The 21,755-nt window shown below is 29.8% G+C and overlaps 2 protein-coding genes across 3 annotated transcripts; one reads left to right on the plus strand and one right to left on the minus strand.

Annotated features, from left to right (window-relative positions):
* Positions 1-7,098: 7,098 nt before the first annotated feature.
* On the minus strand, positions 7,099-10,960 carry LOC137831145 (zinc finger BED domain-containing protein RICESLEEPER 2). Its single transcript, XM_068638699.2, has 2 exons — positions 10,774-10,960; positions 7,099-9,261 (listed from the first exon to the last, which is right to left on the minus strand). Exon 2 carries the CDS (start codon positions 9,250-9,252, stop codon positions 7,261-7,263), a length of 1,992 nt encoding a protein of 663 aa, XP_068494800.1. The 5' UTR covers positions 9,253-9,261; positions 10,774-10,960; the 3' UTR covers positions 7,099-7,260.
* Positions 10,961-17,480: 6,520 nt separating this feature from the next.
* On the plus strand, positions 17,481-21,358 carry LOC137831146 (large ribosomal subunit protein uL14mz). 2 transcript variants are annotated; one of them, XM_068638700.2, is made up of 4 exons: positions 17,481-17,673; positions 17,788-17,848; positions 20,493-20,584; positions 20,801-21,358. In XM_068638700.2, exons 2-4 carry the CDS (start codon positions 17,815-17,817, stop codon positions 21,173-21,175), a joined length of 501 nt encoding a protein of 166 aa, XP_068494801.1. In that variant the 5' UTR covers positions 17,481-17,673; positions 17,788-17,814; the 3' UTR covers positions 21,176-21,358. The 2 variants fall into 2 exon arrangements, with proteins under 2 accessions (XP_068494801.1, XP_068494802.1); XM_068638701.2 differs by having other exon boundaries at positions 17,556-17,673; positions 17,760-17,848.
* The last annotated feature ends 397 nt before the right edge of the window (positions 21,359-21,755 follow it).

Genomic DNA, 21,755 nt, shown 5'->3' on the forward strand with positions numbered 1-21,755 from the left:
ACTAAGTGATTAAACGATCATAAATATACCAAGATCTACAGACTCCATACAACCTTTTTCACTATAAATGGCAAAACAAGTCAGTCGTTGAAAATTTTGGACTGACGAACTAGTGGGCTGGTTTGCTATAACTTTTTCATATTACATAAAAAAAGTTATATACTATTACATATTTACATTCTTCAAATAATATAATATTAGGAGGTACCATACAAGTTGATTTATTGGTCTCTCATTTAAGTAATGTGAGCTCAATCTATTGGTTTGTCTCGTATATGAAATTGCACACGAGTCAACCCACATAAAAAAAAATTAAAATTTTATTAAAAATAAAAATATATTAATTCACTTGTAATATATATAAAAAAAATAAAAGTTAAAGAGTTAATTTTTTATTTTTTATTAAGGCGTTTCTTCCTGCAATCCACCAAATTTCTTTTGCACCTTGTTGATTTCAAAATTTAATTTCCATAACATAAAAGTCAATTCTAAAAAAAATTAGAAAAGAAAAAAAAAATTGAAATAACCTTTTTAGAACAACTATTTTAGCTTTCGGAATCTAGAACAACTATTAGGAAAAAAACACCTTTTTTAATGTTATGCGGGCTTGCGGGTTGGCTCGCTTTGTCCTGTTCTTGGTCCATGCGGGTTGCAAGTTATGTTGGACAGACCTAAACTGATCAAAACTTGCTAAAATAGTGAGTCTGCCTCACATTTTTTGTTGCGGTCTATGGATCGGCCTGCACGAACCACTCCACATTTGCCACCCATATATAATACCAAAAAAAAAATCTTTTAAAATATAGGTTGGCAGGTCAAAGCGAGCTAGTAGGTTGAAAACACCAACCTAGTCGTCAAAATTTGTTGGCTAGCGGGCTGACCTACAGGTCAAGACCTACTTTGGCACCCTTATTTTTCACATGAATAGACTGAGACATATGTTGGATTTTCCTTGTGTTAATCTTTTTAACTTTGATTCTCTACTTGGTGTGAAGTGATATTTGATGACAATATATTTTGTTTGATGACAATATATTTTGTTCGCACACATAGTCCTTGATTATTGTCTTCCCTTTAAGTATAGTTAGTTTGTCAATCAAACCCTTCAATCATATTCCCTTTAGCCACTTTCACCAACACAATATAGCTTTTGTAGTTAACAAAGTCAATGTTGGTTAACTAGCTAAATACATACCAATTTTGAATGTGTAGCATATAGGGGATCATTTAGCATCTAAGTCCACACAATAATAAAAAAAAACCCTTCAAGAGCACATTGTGAATTATTTTTTAAAATAATTTCAATATCCTTAATTTTTGTTTAGGTATCACAAAACACTTGTCAAATAAAGGTGACAAAATAAGTCAGTTTCTATCAAAAGTGGAAGAGAATGGGTTGGCTCATAATAGATAGATAAGTTGAAAGTCGTACAGCCCATCCTGTCATTTCTTTCTTATATTTTTGTATTTAAAATATATATTTATTTTTAAAACATAATTAATCATGTAAAAGAATTTAAGTCTTTAATTTATTTAGTTAATGTTTCTCATTTTATAAATTAAAAAAATTAATACTTGTATATGTTAAATTAATCTATTATATTTAATAATTAAAATATAATTCATAAGTGTTACCAATTTAAGTTACTTGTATATTTAATTATACTACTTTATTTCAAAAGTAAGTAGTTTCTGAAAAAATATTGAAATTTAATAACAAGAATAAAAGAGGCCATTAAAATCCAACACCAATCAATGAAGGGTATTTTAGAATTAATATCACAAAATAAAGTAAAATTCATTTATATTTTATATCAACTCCGAAAGACCAATTTTTTTATACTCAAGACGTGAAGGAGATTTCGTAGCGAGAGGGGCAAAAATTTCTTGCTAACTAGATAATTTGAAGCTGTCATGTTTTTAATATATTTAATATTTCTTTATATTTACTTAAAACTAACATAAAAAATCTTAAAATATTAAGATATGAAAATAATAACCATAAACATGTTTCATACGTAATATGAAATATATTGTAATAATTTTATCCATTATAAAATTGTTTTCTTTATATAAGTAAAATTATTAGACAAATAATAATATATTTATTATATATTTGATTGAGTTTATAAGATTTGATGCTGATAAATTCATTGTTTGATATAATTCTAATCAAAGCACACTATAAAGCTCAATTCAATTGTATAATCCAACAAAATAAAATAATAATTGTTTGGTGAAACTAAAATTGTGGAGAACAGTTTAAGTAGTTGGTGAAGATCGGATAATGAAGTTCCCATAAAATGGAAACATAGAGAGATGGACACAGAGAGAGAAATGGCATGTTCTTCATTGTAAATAATTTGTCATGGTTATCAAATCGGGAGAAAAAGTTATGGTTGTAGTAATTAAAATATCCTTAGTTTTATTTTATATAATAATTATGCTTTAAAAAATATAATTTAGAAAACTATATTATTTTATTCTTATTTAATAAAATAAATTAAAGGTAAATTCAATTCTTCTATTTCTTTATGTTCTTGATTTCTTATTTTTTTTTCTCATAGTTAAAGTTTTTTTTAGTGAAACTAAATCTAATGTAAAAAAATGTAAAGACGGGTTGATATAAAATTTAAGTTGAAGTTTTCTTAGATTGTCTAAAGGTGCTAAGTCTAGTAGTTTGTCACCATTTAGTGGTTCCAATTCGTTTAGTGCTTCAAAACAGTCTGATGAGTATCATCGTTTGTTGGGTATTATTGTTTGTTGAAGAATTGTTATTTTGGATCGTCTAACTCTTCTATTTAATTTCCATGTAATTGTTGGTACCTCATGTTATTTTGAAGTCGAGCTATTGTACATGTGTTTGGTTTGTATGAGAAACGTCCTTAGTGGAAAGTTATAAGACAATTATTTTTTGTCTTGTACTTAGGAATTTGAACTTGACAATTACTTTTGAAACTTTCAATGTGAAGATTCAAAGATAAACTTTGAGTTGTAAATCTCAGAAATTATCATAATAAACTCTATCGTGAACGTAGACTACTTATAGTCAAACCACGTAAATTATTTGTGTGTGATTTTCCATACTATGTTCTATCCTGTTTTACATTCTCATTCTCAATTTCTGCATTTTTGTATTAAATAAATTGTTTATACGATCCAGTGAATTGTGTTTATGCTCAACAAATTGGTGTGGTGAATGTGGAATGAAGAAACTTAATCAAGACGACTTCTACAATGTATGAGGTTGAGAAATTCATTGGCTTGAATGATTTCGAGTTATAGTGGTTGATGATGCGTGCTTTTTTGGTTCAACAAGGCCTTCTTGAGGCTTTGAAAGGATATTTCAAGTCTGACAAACCCATAACTGAAAAGGACAAAATTGGGTTGTTAGAAAAAGGCTTATCATGTAATTGTTATGAGTCTTGGTGACAAGGTCCTAAGACAAGTTTCGAAGAGAAGACTATAGCAAGATTATAGATGAAGCTTGAAAGCTTGTATATGACCAACTCCTTAGTTAACATGAAGCAGACGTTATACTCGTTTAAGATGAGTAGTGACAATGTTATTAGTGAACAACTGGACGAATTTAATAAATTGATAATTGATCTTGAGAACATTGATGATGAAGATCAAGCATTGTTGTTACTATGTGCTTTGTCAAAGACGCATGATTATTTCAAGGAGACTTTTTTGTATATGAGAGAAAGTCTTTCTCAAGGGGAGGTTCAGGATGCTTTGAACTCGAAAGTGTTGAATGACACGTTTGATGTGAAAACGTCAAATTCCAAAGATGACCTAGTAACAAAAGGAAGATCGTCTAATCATGCAAAATTGGGGGAAGGGCTAAATGGAGATCTAAGTCTAAGATTCATGATAGGAAGGTAGTGAATTCTCTCATATGTTATCATTGTAAGAAGGAAGGTCACACAATAAAATATTGTCCTTTGAGGCAAAAGGGTGAAAATATTGCTAGACATTCTAGGTCTGGTAAATTGTCTAATGGATCGTTTATGTCTGGTAAAGCAGTTTTAGTGGAAGACAGTTATAAATCATTAGAGGTCCTCATGGTTTCGAGTAGTGTTGGTGATGGTAAAGCCCTCAGTCACACACAACCACATAATAAGGAGGATGAAGACTTAGAGTCTATTTATGAACTTATTTGCAAATATGGGTCTAATTGGCTTTTGTTTATCTTTGTAGACCCTATTCATTATATTGTTGATGTATGTTGATGATATCTTGATAGCAAACAACAGTGAACCTGAGGTGAGAAAGGTTAAATCTAAACTGAATAGTGAGTTTGAGATGAAGGACTTGGGGGTTGCTAGAAAGATATTGGGGATTGAGATCTCTAGATGATGTGAGTTGAAGCGTCTATATTTGTCTCAGGAGACCTATCTCAGGAAATTCTTTGATGAGTTTAGCATGACAAACTTGAAACTTGTTTCTACACCGTTTGCTTCCCACTACAAGTTGAGTAATGAACAGTCTCCTAAAAAGATGGAGGAACAACGCTATATGGATGGTATTCCGTATGCAAATTCGGTTGGTTCGCTGATGTATGTAATGGTATGCATGCGGCCTAACATAATTTATGTTGTGAGTGTTGTTAGCACGCTAGCACATTACATCAATGAACCATAGTTTATGTTTATGTCAAGAACATGGAACCTTACATAGCTTCCATAGTTTGTGTCTAATCCTAGAAGAGCTCATTACCTAGCTCTTAAATGGATCCTTCAGTACTTGAAGGGGTTACTTGAAAAAGTCTTAGTTTATGGTGAAGCTAGACGATCAGCCAAAGATGTTCTCATATAAGGGTATATATTCTCATATCAGGGTATGTCGACTCATATTTTGTTGGGTGCATGGACATAGGAAAATCTCTAACAAGTTATGTGTTTAATGCTTAAGGTACTGTCATCAGTTGCAAGGCTAGTCTCTTGAAGGCAATGGCTTTATTAATCACTGAAGCATAGTATATTTCCATGACAAAAGCAACAAAATAAGCCTTGTGGCTTAAAGGTGGTGCAAGACCAAGTGGTAATTGTTCACTGTGATAATAGTAAATACATCTCTCAGAACCAAGTTTATCATGAAGGAACGAAGCACATTGATGTGAAGTTGCACTTCATGAGAGAAAAGATTGTTCGAGAATTTGTGAAGGTGACAAAGGTCTCAACATATCAAATTTGTCTAATATGATCACGAAGGTATTGTCTGGCAATAAGTTCTTTAATTGTTTGGATTTTATCCAATTATGAGGGCCTATAATGGACTTAGATAAATTTTGAATGTTTTATCACACATGAGATTTGTACTAAACCCTGGAGGAGATTTATGAAGTTTGGTTCAAATAAAATTTAAGTTCAAGTTTTCCTAAACCATCTAGAGGTGTTAGACCACCTAGTGGTTTGAGATCATCTAGTGGTTTGTTATCATCTACTTTTTCCAAACTTTGTAGTGGTTCAAGACCATCTAATGAGTATCAAAATTTGTTGAAAAACTGCTATTTTAGATCGTCTAATCCTTTTTGTTTAATTTTTCTAACTGTTAACACCTCATCATGTTATTTTAAAATTGAACAAATTGTAAGACAAGTATTTAACAATTGTACACGTGTTTGATTTGTATGATAAACTTCCTTAGTGAAAAATTGTAAGACAAGTATTTAACAATTGTACACGTGTTTGATTTGTATGATAAACTGTCTTTAGTGAAAAGTTGTAAGATAATTATCTTTTGTCTTGTACTAAAAAACTTGAACTTGACACAGTTAATGCTTAAAAGTAAAAGTTGAGTTGAGAGTTTCAGTCTGAGGATTTATAGAGAAACTTCTAAGTTGTAAATCTCATAAATTATCAGTTAACTTTGTCGTGGACATAAACGGGTTATAATCAAATCATAAATTATTTTGTGCGATTTTTTGCACTGCATTATACCCTCTTTTACCTTATCATTCTTGATTTCTGCATTTTCATATTACGTACGGTCCAGTCAATTGTGTTTCTACTGAACAATAATAATTTTCTTATTAGATATTTGTGGGTCCCCTGTCAATAATAATAATAATAATAATATATTAGATTTTCTTCATTTTCACTATAATGTTACAACAAAAAGGACAAACATAAATTACGTTTTACAAAATTAAGAACTAAAATGATTAATATTAAAAAATTGTGAACTCATGATATCTCCCACCTAATCAAATTATTAATTCGTGAAAATTTTCTTCTGCATTAATTCTTCTAAATATGAAAGATATGTTTATGGTTTTCCTTCACTTATTGAAGAATGTGGTTGATTCAATATCAGTCAACAATTGGAGTATATCAAATTCAAATTTAACTTCGATTAAATAGAAGTTTATTTGTTAACAATCCAAAATTGGACCATAAACCAATTCCAATATGAAAGACAGAAGAAAGAACAAATTATAGTTTAGTTTACTTAAATTTATAAAAACTAATATGCTTTTTCATAATTCTTTAACACACTTCACGAATAAATTTTAACTTATCAGAAGCTGTATATTTCAAACTTTCCGTAAAAAATTCACTTGCTCAAAAACTAATTTTAACTTTTTTTCAATACTAAACTGTTGAACAAGTTTAAAATTTTAATTATAGTCAAACCATTTATTTATGCTTGACGTGAACTTTATAATATACTCCTATAAAATAGTCTTCTAAATCGCTAATACAAACTATCATAACGTGCACGGGCCATTACTCAAACAAAATTGCAGAAGTCTTGACTTCACAATGACATGGTGAGATACAAATGAAAGTGGTAAAATGAATGATTATCATCAAATCAACTTTAAAAATAGTTCAGTTACAAATTTATGCAGTGTTCAATTAGATACCAAGACTGTTGAAAAGAATGATGTTTGTTAAGGATGTCTAACTTAATTGGTTGAAGAGGGTGTGTGAGTTGGTTTTAAACTCCTGAGATGCATTCAATTCCTACTTACTGATAAAAAAAAGTATGATGCTAACACTTTTCTATTGCCTTGCATGATAAGAAATTAAGTTTTCAAAATGCCACAGACTACCAGAACAATTACTAGTAAGGAATGTAAAAGAATCATAAAAGAACTTGCTAAGTTGCATAATGCTATGGCTAAATAGAACCAGAATATTAAAAAGGTCAAGAAAATTGAAATGTAGAGTTAGAAGATATATAACTTACATGGGAATATTTCTATGGGGAGGATTGGCATGTACAATTAGAATGCATGGAAAAAGCAATCTAATTTTCCAGTTCACTCCTTATCCAATCTTGTGAACACACCAAAGCTTGGACAGTAGCAGGATTAAGTGAGCTCCAATCACGATCAAGGACCCTTCCACTATGATTAAACGCCAGTTCAGGCGCAACCTTTGCCATTGGAATTCCTAAAACATTGCGTGCCATCATAGATAAGACAGGATATCTGGGGGTGTGAACTCTCCACCAATTCAGTATGTTGAAATCAACATTACGTGGAAAGAGGGGTTCTTCCAAGTACTTGTCTAGATCTGATTTTGTACCTTCACCCTGTGAAGTTTCATGGAGAAATTTATCGAACCCCATCAATCGATCCCTGGAATCCTTTGCAGAGCCTTGTAAGAGAAGTGGGCCATTGCCAACTTGCCAGGCCAGACCTTGATCGTGAGATGCTAATGGGGAGCCTATTGAATGTTCATTGTATAGAGCTTTCACACCATCAAAGACCTCTTCAATGCGACTTGCAGACATGCTGCCATAAATTTGTGGATAGTAATAATCTACCAACTTCATCTTGAATCGAGGGTCTAACATCGCAGCAACTGCCAAACCTAAACTACATTTCTCCCAATACTCATCAAACTTGCTTCTCAATCTTGATGCCAAAGAACTGATATACTCATCTGAATTCTTGCACCATTCAATCAAATGCAACTTAACATCACAGAGCTCAGGGAAATATATGTTTGCAGTTGGATACTTATTCTTAGTGAAAACATTTATAACCTCAACAAAAAGCTTCAAGTAGCTAGTAACTGCTGTAACTCTCTCCCACTCTACATCAGATAAATAGACTTTGTAGGCAGCATCATTTTCTTGCAAGAGAATTAAAACATCCTTGAATTCTAAGGCAACTTCAAGCATTGAGTATGTGGAATTCCATTGGGATGCATTATCTAGACACAGGCCCTTTTGACTCAGGATCCCAACTTCTTTAGCCATCTCATTGAACTTTGCCAGTATAATTTGTGAACTTTTAATGTAACCAATAGTTTCACGAATCTTAATGACTATTTCACTTACAGCTCCAAGAGCATGCTGAACCATGGCATTAATAACATTTGCAGCACAACGTATATCAAATAATTGACCATTACAATAAAGAAACCTGTTTTGCAGAAGTCTATCACCAATTCTAACAGCAATGTTATCACAGGTAGAGCAACTATCCAGTATCATGGAAAACAATTTACGGTCAATATCCCAATACATTAAACAATTCATGATAGCTTCTGAAACCATATCTTCCGTATGAGAAGGATCAATCCTTATAAAATTTAATATCCTCCTTCTTAACTGCCAGGATTCATCAATATAATTTGATGTCAAACACAAATACTCTGCATCACCCACAGCATTCCACACATCAGCACTAAGACTGATTTTCCCAGGCAACTTATCCAACATCTCATTAACTTTTTTCTTCTCTCTCTCATAAATCTCAATACAATCGGCCTCAACCCTATTCAACGACACAAGCTCAAACAATGGCTGCAGATTTTTTACAAAAGCTCTGAAACCAACATGCTCAACCATAGCCAATGGATATCCATGTAGAATAATCATTCGAGCAAGGTCAAATCGACTCCGTCTTTGATCAAAGTTACTAGTCCCAGTGTTGACAGTGTCATCTTTCAACTGTGTCTGCTCAAATTTAATATTGACAAGACTAAGGGTATTATCATCTTTGTTTGTATCTTGATCTATATTGAAATTTGCAATTGCTAGAGTTCCTTCCTTTCTCTTTTCTCTTGCAGAAATGTATTGTGCTATGCCATGGCTAGACCTTCTCTGACACCGAATTAAATGGTTCCTTAGATGTGATGTTCCACTGGTACTTGAACCACTTAGTTTCTTTTTGCAATGCCTACAAACAGCCACACAGGTGTCACCTTTTTTAATCCTATCAAAATCATTCCACACCACCGATTTTAACCTACTAGATTTGACAATGACAGCATCAGACATGTCCATCGCATGAACCTGAAAAAAGTGTCAATTAAATTCAATTAAAACATTTCCATTTAGAGGGACAAAATGTAATGTATCCTATGTGCTGTGGTTGACTGTGTACTTATAATGATTAAACTGCAAGGAGATTTAAATCTAAATTGTAAAAAAATGTTAATGCATGGAGGTTAGTACAAATTAGTCCAGTTTTCAGAACTATTATTCATAAAGAGTTTAATAAATAATGAGGACATTATCAAAAGGATTCAGAAGGGGATGGAACAACAGGACACAATGTCCCTAAGCCCTAAAGTTACAAAAAAACTCTATTACAATATTCACAAGTTTCCCAGCATACAAATGCTACTAGTATAAAAGTTTTACAGAGAACCAAAGTTCCAGATACAATCTGAGTAATCTTCATGTCAATAAGTGACAAACAAAATAATAGATGCTTAAACTTTTAATCTTGCCTCTAAGCATTATAAAGTATCTTAACTCATCACTGGAAACCTATGTAGTGTACTATTATTTAGTACCTGAGACTGTCCATGTTTAATAAGCAAGAACTGTATAATGAAAACAATCACATCAAGAAAGTTTATTTGTATTTTAAAAATTGAAAATAGAAAGACAAAGTCAGGATTTTTTTCACAATTTCATAGAGGCTAACAGCTATCCTTTAATGACATTTGATTCTTCTCTCAGGGAAGAATGATCCTTTCTCACAAGACAAGTACTTCATTCACTAAGGGAAACACAATCCAGAGGAACTACTAGTATAAAATCCAAAAATAAAAACTAAAAAGTCAAGAAGATCAGACAAAGTTACACAAAGTTCCTAGTTTCATTACTCAGCCCAGATTGATGGAAAATAACATGCAGCTGAACCCAATCTCAAAAGTTCAAAACAAATGTAGCAAAAAGAAAAAGAAAAAACAAAAGATTGTAAGATACTAGTTTATTTTCATTTTTCATGTCAATAGTGATCCATGCTCAAAAATATTAAAATTTAGTCACAGACACTTTTGGTCAGTACACAGGACACTGTTGAAATTAAAATAAAATAAAATAAGATACACAAAACCTAAGAATTTACTGTTACAAATTTTAAGACTCAAAAACAATATATCTTAAGTAAATTTATCTTCAACACTTCCCCTCAGATTCATCATCACCAAAATTTCACCATTTTCCAGCAAGCAAACTCCCATCCCTGACATGAGATCAATATGCAACCATCCAATCCAACCTCTGGTAACAAATTAAACATAATAATAACAAAAAAGGTACATCCAAAACAACACTTCCATCTTTCAAGAAGTAAAGAAACTACACAAATTGTGTATAAACAAAGACACGATTTTGAGAAAATTTTGAAACACCCATTAAGAAATTCTGGTCAAATCAACAGAGAATTCTCAATTACAACCGACAAAGCATAAGTCAATTATTTTATTTACGAATAGAAAAATCAATAATATATATACACACGAAAATTCTTGAGAGAATGGAGTCGTAGGAATAAAGAAGGAAACATCGTACCGCGTCAGATAATGGATTGGATTCGGATTCGGTGTGGTGCGTAGGAAGAATGGAAAAGGGGTTTTGAAGAAAACCCTAATTGGAAGGTGTAAGAGGGAAGAAGAAGAAAAAGGAAGAAGAGACAGCAAGGTGGTCACACAAGCAGAAGCCTCCTATTCATCTGCTATTGTGGAAAGTTAAAACGCACAGTTTCATATATGTGCATTCAGTCTTTTTATATCTTGCATCCACTTTCTTTTATTAAAATTAAAAGAATTATTAAATTTATAACAAAATTATGTTCATAAAAATGAATTACAAAATAAAAAATGTTATAATTTTATCATAATCATTTTTTTTATTATGGGTAGTTAATTGAATTTAAAAGAACTATTATAAAATTTAAAGAATAAAATAAATTATATTGACAAAAATAAGTTTAAGAACAAATTGAGTATACTAAAAATATTTAAAAAAAAATAAAAAGAGGATCTTTTTATTAATGAACTAATAAAATTACATGTGGATGTTTCATTCTTTTCATAATGATAAAAAATAAAATAAAACTATTATTATAATAATTACACTAATAATTTTTATTGTTATTATTATTATTATTTTAAAATTAATAGTTATTATTATTATTATCATTATTATTCCTTTAAAACTAATACTTATTTTTATTTTAAAATTAATTCTTCTTATTATTATTATTTTAAAATTAATACTTATTAGTATTATTTTTATTTTAAAATTAATACGTATTATATTATATTATTTTATTTCAAATATTAAGAAAAAATATTTATAAATAATACAATTGTAATGCATTGTGTCTGAAAAATATAACATTATAAATTTTTAGATTTTACAGTGTACATTTATACATTGTTATTCTTGCATTTACTAAGATTTCTGTTGTCCTATTTATACTAACATGTGTTTGTGAGTTTAGGTGTTAAGTATGTTTCTTTCATTGTTTTTTTAGACTTATATGGTTATGAATATTTTAATATAAATTTATTTTGTTTTATTAATATTTTTATGATGCAATGTTCATTTAGTTGTTAAAGTGAACCTTTTGATGATAGAGTTTATGTTTCTGAAACTTCTGCTATAAGATTCTTTTGTTTTACTAGGATTTGTATGGTGATCTAATAATTGACCTACTAATGTCCTAAGTGTGTTTGTAAAAAAAGTGTGTGGTATAGTTTATATAGTGAGATTTCATTTTCTTTTATTGTTTTTTTACAGTAACATGCTTTCATCTAGTATTTGTGTTTATTAGGACGTGTATGCTATATTATTTCAATTTTTAATGTGATAACTTTCTAGTAATAAAGTTTGTGGTTGAGTTTATATCAGTTATATCAGTGTGGTAATAATGTTTAAAAAAAATTCTTATAGTTTTATCTTGTTTTGTTTTTATATATAAGTAATGTGTATATGTTGTGTTTACTTATTTACTTATTTTTTTTTGGTGTTTTTTTTAATAAAAATTTAAGAATTTAAGATTTTTTAAAACTGGAATTTGATGGTTCTTAATATTTTAATATAAGTTTATTTTGTTTTAAGAATATACTAAGTAGTGTATTTACATTGTTTTTACTTTTATTAACACTTTTGTAGTGGTGTTATATTAATTTATTTTTGTGAATTGATACTGAGTAAATGTAAGAATTTAAAGTCTTTATATGACTCAGGTAAAAGATAAGAGAAAATATATTGTTTGTGATTTCAACCCATATACAAAACAAAATCTTTGTACAAATTTGTGCAATAGATGGATATAGTACGTTTATACTATCAAAATTAACAACCATCAAACTCATCTAAAAAAAACTTACTCATGAATTCATAGTGCAACAACACACCTTAGACTTCCAAACATTCATATCAATCTTATATACATCACAACATAATATGAACAATACTTATTTTCTTTACTTAGACTTCCAAACATTCATATCAATCAACAATACTTATTTTCTTTACTTATACTATTATGGTAGTGTTCACATTAATCTACTTTTGTGCCAACTCATATACAAAAGAAAGTGTATATATTTCTTACAATAGATGTGTATTATATTCATACTTTAAAGGTATAAATAGTTAATAATTGCCAAGTTCATCCAAAAAGCTTATCAATCCATTCATATTATGGTAACATATCTTTGGTCTCCAAACATACACATGAATCTTATTAAAAGATAATATGATCTTTGTTACATTTACTTGGCCCTTTATGGTGATAATTACATTAACCTGATTTTTTGGTTTGAAGACTAAAATTAATGTAAAAGCTCAAGGTCTTTGAAAAAATAAAACAAAAAATAAGAGCAAATGTATTAACTATTTTTCAATATAATGTGTGACCTCTACATTTTTTTAGAATTTGATTGTTCTGATCTTTTTAATAAAAGTTTATTTTAACTTTTATGATGGTGTTTATATTACCTATTTTGTGAGTCTGATACTTAAATAAATGTAAGAGCTCATGAGTTTAATAAGACTGGAGTAAAAGATAAAAGCCAACAAACTAGTCTTTAATTACAATTTTGTGTTTCTTGCTCCTTCTGAATTAGAGTGTTCTTAACTTTTTTAATATAGTTTTACTTTTTTTTAATAGTGTCTCAATAATGTTTTTGCATTGTTGCCTTTATTATGACTCTTTTTAGGAGTGTTTATATTCACTTCATTTTGTAACTTTGAGGTTTAGTAAGAATGAAACAAAAGATAAGAGCTAACAAACTAATTGTCTTTTGAATACAATTTATGTTTCTTGCATCTTTTTCTTGAATTAGATGCTTCACAATGTATTTATGTTGTTTTCTTTATTTAGACTTTTTGGTGGTATTTATCTTAACTTGCTTCTATTACTTTGGAGATGAAGTAAATGTAAGCATTTAAAGTCTTTGTAAAACTACATCAAAAGTTAGAGCAAACATATTATATGTTTTTTAATATAATTTGTGATTTATGCATACTTTTGGAATTAAATTGTTCTTAATTTTTTAATATAGGTTTATTTATATTAAAAATATATCATTAATATATTTATACTATCATTACCTTTACTTCAAAATTTGTGATGGTAGTGTTTATATTAACATGCTTACGGGAGTTTGAGACTAAAGAATATGTTAAAATTTATTATATTTATAATAATGAAGCAAAATGTGAGAGCTAACATATTAGTTCTTTTGGGAGTTTGAGACTGGACTGGACTAAATGTAACAACTCAAGATCCTTATAAAATTGAAGTGAAAGGTAAGAGCAAATGTACTAACTATAGTATGATTTCTACATTCTTTTGGAATTGGCTGATTTTGAAATTTCTACATTGTTTTGGAATTGGATGATTTTGAAAATTTTATTTTGTTTTAAAATATCTCAGTAATTTATGTATTTTATTTACATTGTTTGTGGTGGTATTTATATTAAACTGTTTTTGTTAGTTTAAAACTAGAGAATACGTACATTTCTTTGCAAATTTGTTCTTTTCTTTGAAAAAAAATTTCTTTCGTATCTTCGTGCACTTTTTTTCCCTCTCTTCTTCATTCTTCCTAGGTATGTTTTCGTATCAATATTATGCAAGTACATATCTGAATATTTTGTGTAATTTTTTGTTTTTGATCTATTCTCTTTCATTTTCTTTGAACTTTTACTGAGTTTTTTTAACTAAAAAAGTGTGAGAGAGAGAAAATCTAGAGCGAGAAAGAAAACAATGAAGATCACACAACATTGTTGGTGCTTAGATGCATAGGTGAAGGTTATGATCCCATGATTCTCACGAACGCTTCCGACAATAAATATCACTTTGGCTACTTCCAACACCACATCTTCAAGGAGTTCATCATCTTTGTTGATGGTATCGTCGCCAAACGCATCCCTGAAGGCCAACGTTAATTTGTACAACATGAAGGTTCTTTCCCCTTAAATTTCGTTTCTTAGGGTTTTTTTCTTTTACCCTCTTTGCTCTCATTGATAATAATAGAAATCATAATTTTTTTGTATAGAATATAAAAGTGTTCTTTGATCTGCGGTGATTTATTTTATTTCCTAGAGGGTTAAATTTTTATTTTTTGCCGAATTGTCAATGATTGAAAACATGTTTTTTTTTTTCTTCAGAGTATGAGGTGTAAACCTATAGTATAAATGGTCTTTGTGCGTTGTTGGGATTTATGAATGAGACATGATAATTATGCTAAGGATCTTATAATTGTGTGTGTTTTATTTATTTGATTTGTGGAGATTTTCTACTGTGAGAATGCATGTGATGATAAGTTATGGAGAACTATAGAGGAAGACTCTAACCAAAATAAATTGTTCTTCCTTTTTCTTCCTACAAAGATTGCCAACAAAACCAATTCATCGTGTTTTTGATGTTGATGAAAGTGGTAACATGGTGGTAACACCTTTCATCTCACCACTCAACAGAGCAAGTGTGACACAAATTTATTTATAAGAATAATTTTAGCATATACATAAATGTATATTTATTTTTCAATTATACTTTCAGAGATACATGAGTAAGTAATATTATTTTTAGTGAGATATCAATAACTATTTTTATAAAATACTATTGGAGGAGGAACATTGATAAAACACACCATCTCATAAAAGGATTGATAAAATATTATTAATAGAAATTTATAAAATAATAAATTAGCTTAATTTTCATAATTAAATATTTCTTAATTTATGTATAAAAAATTCAAGCAACCAAACAATAATAAAAGGAAGCATGGTAGATTAAAAGGGAAAAAGTAATAAATAATATGATAGGATAAAAAGAGAAAAATTCAACAAATAAATTTATAAAATAAAGTAATACTTTCTGTTTCTAAACAAGATTTTCCACCTTTTAGAATTTAAAATTATTAATTATTCTTTTAAAATGGGTGGGTTTTTTTTAGTCTTTGTATTTTCTTTTAAATCTTTGTTTGTTCAAAATCTATAAACATTGATTAATTGTTAGATTCGAAAAAGGAGAAATAAAAGAAACATGAAAATTTAGATTTAGAATAAAAAAGTAAAAATGAAAAAAATATATTTATTTGTAATGAATATTTTCAATTAATTTTATTTTTATGAAATTACTTTAACTATTAAGTTTATTATAATGAAAAAATGTTAATATTAATTACAAAATTAATTATGGTTTTAAATATTTTATTAATATTTATGACATAATAAAATATAATGGATTAAACATATTCAAGAATTAAACATAAAACAACAGAAAGTGCGTGCCTCTCACTTGTGCTTATTAGGAAACAATTTCCTATTAAATTAAGTTTTGTCATTATTATAAATAAATCATAGGGACAAACTATACCTAATGTTGAAATTTACCATGTTTTTAGTCATAGTCAATTATATGTTGTATTATCAAGAGGTGTTTCCCAAACTTCTACAAAAATTCTTATTAAAGAAGGACACCATGAAGGAGAAAATGGAAATTTTACCAAATATGTTATTTATAAAGATATTTTGTTATCTTAAAACTCAGGTATTGTTTATTTTATTTATGTTTATAAATATAAGTATATGTGAATATACTTACACTATTTGTTATTATATATTAAAGGTAACATAATATACAAAGAGCTCTTACAGTTGAATGAAGATATCAACCCAAAGTATTCACACATTTATCTACACAAACTGACAATATATGTATATTGCGCACACACACACACACATATATATATATATATATATATATATATTTTGCAATTTATTTATAAGTGACATTCTTTCGTAGGAAACAAAATTTGTAAAGAATGAAACACTTAGAAGGACGATCAATCACTTGCATTGGTTAAGCCAATTCACACCAAAATATAATGATTTTACATAATCATGATGATAATAACATTCTTTTATTCATAATATACTATAAATTTATATTGTTAATACAAGTATACAAATAATATCATTGTTTATTTGAATTTTAATATTAAACATAAATATATATAAATAGAAAAATAAAAAATGCGAATACAAATGTGTGTTGTATTCCTGTTACTAGTAACTAGCGGGAACACATGTGCAGGAGCGTATGTGCATCCACATTTTTTAGTTTTTATTTTTACTATTATTATTATTATTATTATTATATATATATTTAAATATAAATTTATGTTTATTTGTATATATGAGAGTTATGTTATTGGGTTTCAAGAGATTTAAGGAATGAGAGAGACAAAATAAGAGAAAAAATTAAAAAACTGTTCTACATTCAAAACTGCTTATAACTCTTTTAAATAAGAGAATCAATGTCTCACTCTTCTGCCAGTTAAGTGATCACAAATAAAATAAAATTAACTTATCAATTTCTCCACTTTCCTTGCCAGTTAAGTGAGAACAAATGAAATAAAATTTTAAATTAAAAGACGATTTATTTAATAAAAAGAATATCAGTTTAAAACAGAAAAGTTAATATTTCAACTTTCCTGTGAGTTAGGTGACAACAAAATAAAATTAACGTATCAATCTCTCCATTTTTTCTTTCCTTTCAGTTAATTGAGAATAAATAAAATTTTAAAATTAAAAAACTATCAAATAATTAAAATAAATTAATAAAACAAAATATTAAAAAAATAATTTTGAGAAGTTAAAGTAGATCATCCTTTATATATAAATAATAATACTACAAACTAATCTTTTCCGCTCGTGTCTAAACACGTTAATTTAGAGGTGATTGGTTCAAAATAAGAGGAGGAGACCATAAACAAAAAAATAACGAAAGGCTACATTACAATGGACTTCAAAATTCCAAATAATATGCACATTATATATTACGAAACGGTGCGTTTAGCTTTGGGCAAGAGTAGAAGAATCGGAAGCTGCAGTGCTGCACCGACCCGTGTGAGCCTGACCATCATTGCTCCCTCTTCGTTTTAGGTTCGGGTGAGACATTTCAACCCATAATCTCTTTAGTATTTGCATACTGAGCAAATTTTCCCATCTGGGTATTCTTCGTTTTTCGTTTTCAGTGAAAAGTTCGTGTCTTTACTTTGATAGGGAATAAGAAGACTTCAAATTTCGAATATGGCTGCAACCTTCGCTTCCAGATGCTCTCGCGGTATCTTATTTCACAACCCAATTTGTGTTTTTTTATTTTATTTCATAGATTGAATTTTTGTTTCCCAAACCTGATAATTATGCATTGGAACTCCGAGTTTAATGGAGAGCTTTAGAGTCTATTTTATTACAATTATATAATATTTTATGCTTTATGGTTATGAGCTTGAATGCTGTCTCCAGTGTTAATTGATGTTTGTGTAAGTGGCAGATGCTTATTCCAATGGACATTGCCCTGCCCAGATCCATTTTTTTTCTTTTTTAATCTTTTTCCACTTATGTGTTAATTGTTGTTTGGCTTTTCTGAAATTTTATTTCGATTGTGTTGTGTATTTTTTTACATAGTAACAAAGCATAATGCTCAGTGGCAACATGTTGAGATTCACACTGATTGGTTTGTACTGGAATCATATTGATTTAGTTTGGTAGTTGAGAACTGAGTTATATTGAAATGTACTGATAGACACTCATTATTTAATCCTAGTTAGGTTAATTGGCCAAAGAAATACAAGGATTTGTGCTAGAGAGAAGGGGACTTGGCCTGCAACTGATTTGGCCCATTGAGGGTGGGTTTATGTTAGCAGACAAGAAGCTGCGTTTAAATAGGAAATTTGTAAATAGTTTAAGAGACTTATGCTAATTGAGCAACGTGTAAGAAATATCTTGAGCAGTGTATTGGTTTCTAGGGAGCTTTTCCCTTTTTCTTGAAGTAAAAACCACTTTTTTCTCACTGTTATGAACTATGATATCTGTTTTATCATGTACCTAGGGCATGCTTGGATAAATTTCTCCATAAGGACTTCTAGGAGAGAAAAATTAGAAGAAAAAAATTAAACAAACTTCTTCAAAAGTTAAAATTAGCGTATACTTATGGAAAATTTGTAGAAGCTCATATGACTTTTCTAAATTTTTTATTTTTTAACTTGTCCATAAACTAATTTTAAGTTATGGAGAAATTCATTTCGTTTTTATTTCTTAATTTTTCTTCCTAGAAATTGTTACAGAGAAGTTTGTCCAAACAGACTAATAGAACATTTGTTAGGAAAACTACCGAAGGGTATTATTAATTACATACCACATGGACCAAATGAATATTGGCGTTGAATATGTACCTAGTATGGGCATGGTAGCCATATGGGCATACCTATGTTATAGGTATGCGGTTTCCATTCCTTTCTCATGTTAGGTGGATCTTTAACATTGAATTTGAGTTCCTATCTAATATATTTGCTAGCATCTTTAAGTTAGATATTTTATTTTTCATGGAGACCGAGTTATGAATAGTGGTAGATATGTAAAGTTCATGTAATTCTTGAAATACTTAGGATTGCCTAAGAAGGTTTTTTTTTTTTTTGGTTTAGCAGTCTGGAAAGCCCATTCACTTTACTGTCAAGTCAATAAGCTTTGTCTGGAAACTGAACTTTACATTGTGTGCAGTTGAGTTGTGACCTTGCACTCATACTTTGTGTTCCTACCACCCGTTTTGCAAACCGTGGCGAAAGTTTCATGGTTAGGAAAACAATTGCACAATATTAGATATCTGCCAGCCTTTTTCTAATTGAACTATAAGGGTTTGTTTGGACGGGTTTTCCATAAGTTATTTGTAGGAGAGAAAAATAAGAGGAGAAATTGAAATTAGCTTCTCTATAAGCTAAAACTAGCACATGCATAAGCTAACTTGTAGAAGCTCTCATATAACTTCGCTAAATTTTTATTAACTTATGCATAATAATTTAGCTTATGGAGAAGTTAATTTCTTTTTTTCTTCTCATTTTTCTCTCCTAGAATAGCTTATGCAAAAACTCGTTCAAACAGACTCTAAATTTGATATAATTTTATCATTTGTGTAACTTGAACTAATGACTAAAACTTAGGAACTGAAAAAAAAATTCACTTTAATAAGCTGTCTAGTAAGAGCTCGACATGCGTAAAACAGCTTTTAGAACCCAAGAAATGAAGCTAATTTCATAAGTTCCCACTCACTTGCACATTCACAAGATGAATTAGTAAACTTGGGAAAAATTGGTTCTCAGATTCTACTTAAGAATAGCAATGATTGAAGTAGTAATTCACTAGGCAAGCTCAGCTTCTTCTTCTTGCCTCTGTTGAAGCTTTCTTTCACTGGGCGAAAATGAGACAAGTTTATATATAGACTTGGAAAGTTAATAAGTTGCTTTGGAATTTCACATTTTAGCAAGAGTGGCATGCATTTGTACATTTAGTTTTTTTTTTGTGTTTATGCAAGCGGTTTCTGAAAGGATGTTTTCTATGCCTAACATGTTAAGAAATTGTTGCTGTTTAGTGCCTATGCCTTTTCTTTTTCCGTTCATTTTGTTGTAGTATCATTTGTAGCACTGAGAAGTTTCCTGACCCTCCTGTTATGTACTTAAACTATTACAAGATGACTTTGTCGTTTGGAAACATTTAGCAGTGACCGAATGTTACATTTGTAATAATCTTTTTGTTCAACAACTGCATTCAGAACTAAATTTCATGTGTAAAGCTCTATATTGTTTGTTCTCAGCCCTCCTGTCATTTTCTTTTATACTTGAACCATGAAGTGAATATTTTTATGTTGACCAGCTGATATTCTGACATCTAACTTGCTACTTTTTTTGTTTGATGTGTCAAAAAAACTGAAATAGTGGGTCGTTCTCTGTTTGGTGGATTAAGCAACAGTTCCCCTGGTTTATTTACCACATCACATGAGATAACATGCAACAATTTGTTTACTCAGGTCAGTGCATGAACTAAATACAGATCATGTTTGGACATTTGTTAGTTGTATATTCTCATCAACACTGTACTGATGTTTGCCCAACATGGTTTTGGTGAACCTATATTGTAGGCTGTAGCAAAGAACACATTTTCTTTGTTCTGCAAAGAATGTATGTTTCGAAAAAAGTCTATACTTTCTCTTTCCCCTAACAAAAATTCTCTTGCCTTTTTGCAGCAACAACGCACCTTCATACAGATGGGGACCGTTCTCAAGGTTGTGGATAACTCGGGGGCTAAAAAGGTGATGTGTATAAAGGCATTGAAAGGGGAGAAAGGGGCAAGATTAGGTGACACAATACAAGCATCGGTGAAGGAAGCGCATCCCAATGGAAAAGTGAAGAAAGGAAAGGTTGTATGTGGGGTAGTTGTGCGTGCAGCAATGCAAAAGGGGCGTTGTGATGGCAGTGAGGTCAAGTTTGATGATAATGCTGTGGTGCTTGTTGACAAGCAAGGCCAACCTATTGGAACCAGAGTTTTTGGACCAGTGCCTCATGAGCTGAGACAGAAGAAACATGTCAAGATTCTTACCTTGGCAGGGCACATTGCATAAATGAGAAAAAGGGGTCATCCTTAAACTTTGTTATGAATTCCAATATCACATCTACCATTTTTATGTTTTGGGTTTTTGGTGTGATGTGTAAGTTTAGTACTTTTTCTATTTATGAGAAGTAAAACAGGTGTAGAAGTCTTTTACTTAAATAACTGCAACTTTATTTGGTTTCTGACCTAAAAAGGAACTAGAGACACAAATTTGATATGTTTACCATGTGTAGCATATCGACCATTTATGATTATAGTTTTTTTCTCCTTTTTTTTTTCCAACGTATTATAAATATTAAATGAAATGCTTTCATTGATCATCAACAATTAGCCTACCTCAGTATCTTGCTAATGAGTAGAACGAAAGGGTTCAAATGTGAGAACACATGCTTACAAATTGATGTGAAAAGCCAAGAGAAAAAGGAGAATTGAAGGAATATAATATGGAAGTAGAATATACTATTTACAAGTTCAAAAGCACATGCAAACCATAATCTTTTACAATACATATCCTTCCCTTCTCTTCCATATACTTGGCCTTTATGGTTATTTCTTCTCGTAAAGGAAAAGAAGGCTTTTGGATTGGCCCT

The sequence above is a fragment of the Phaseolus vulgaris genome, chromosome 6 (assembly GCF_051622355.1).
Source record: "Phaseolus vulgaris cultivar YP4 chromosome 6, ASM5162235v1, whole genome shotgun sequence".
Lineage (NCBI taxonomy): Eukaryota > Viridiplantae > Streptophyta > Magnoliopsida > Fabales > Fabaceae > Phaseolus > Phaseolus vulgaris.

Coding starts and splice junctions, on each gene's coding strand:
- LOC137831145 (XM_068638699.2), bottom strand. CDS start 9,252: ATGGACATGTCTGATGCTGTCATTGTCAAATCTAGTAGGTTAAAATCG.
- LOC137831146 (XM_068638700.2), top strand. CDS start 17,815: ATGGCTGCAACCTTCGCTTCCAGATGCTCTCGCG. Junction 17,849..20,492: donor CGCTTCCAGATGCTCTCGCG/GTATCTTATTTC, acceptor AAACTGAAATAG/TGGGTCGTTCTCTGTTTGGT. Junction 20,585..20,800: donor GCAACAATTTGTTTACTCAG/GTCAGTGCATGA, acceptor GCCTTTTTGCAG/CAACAACGCACCTTCATACA.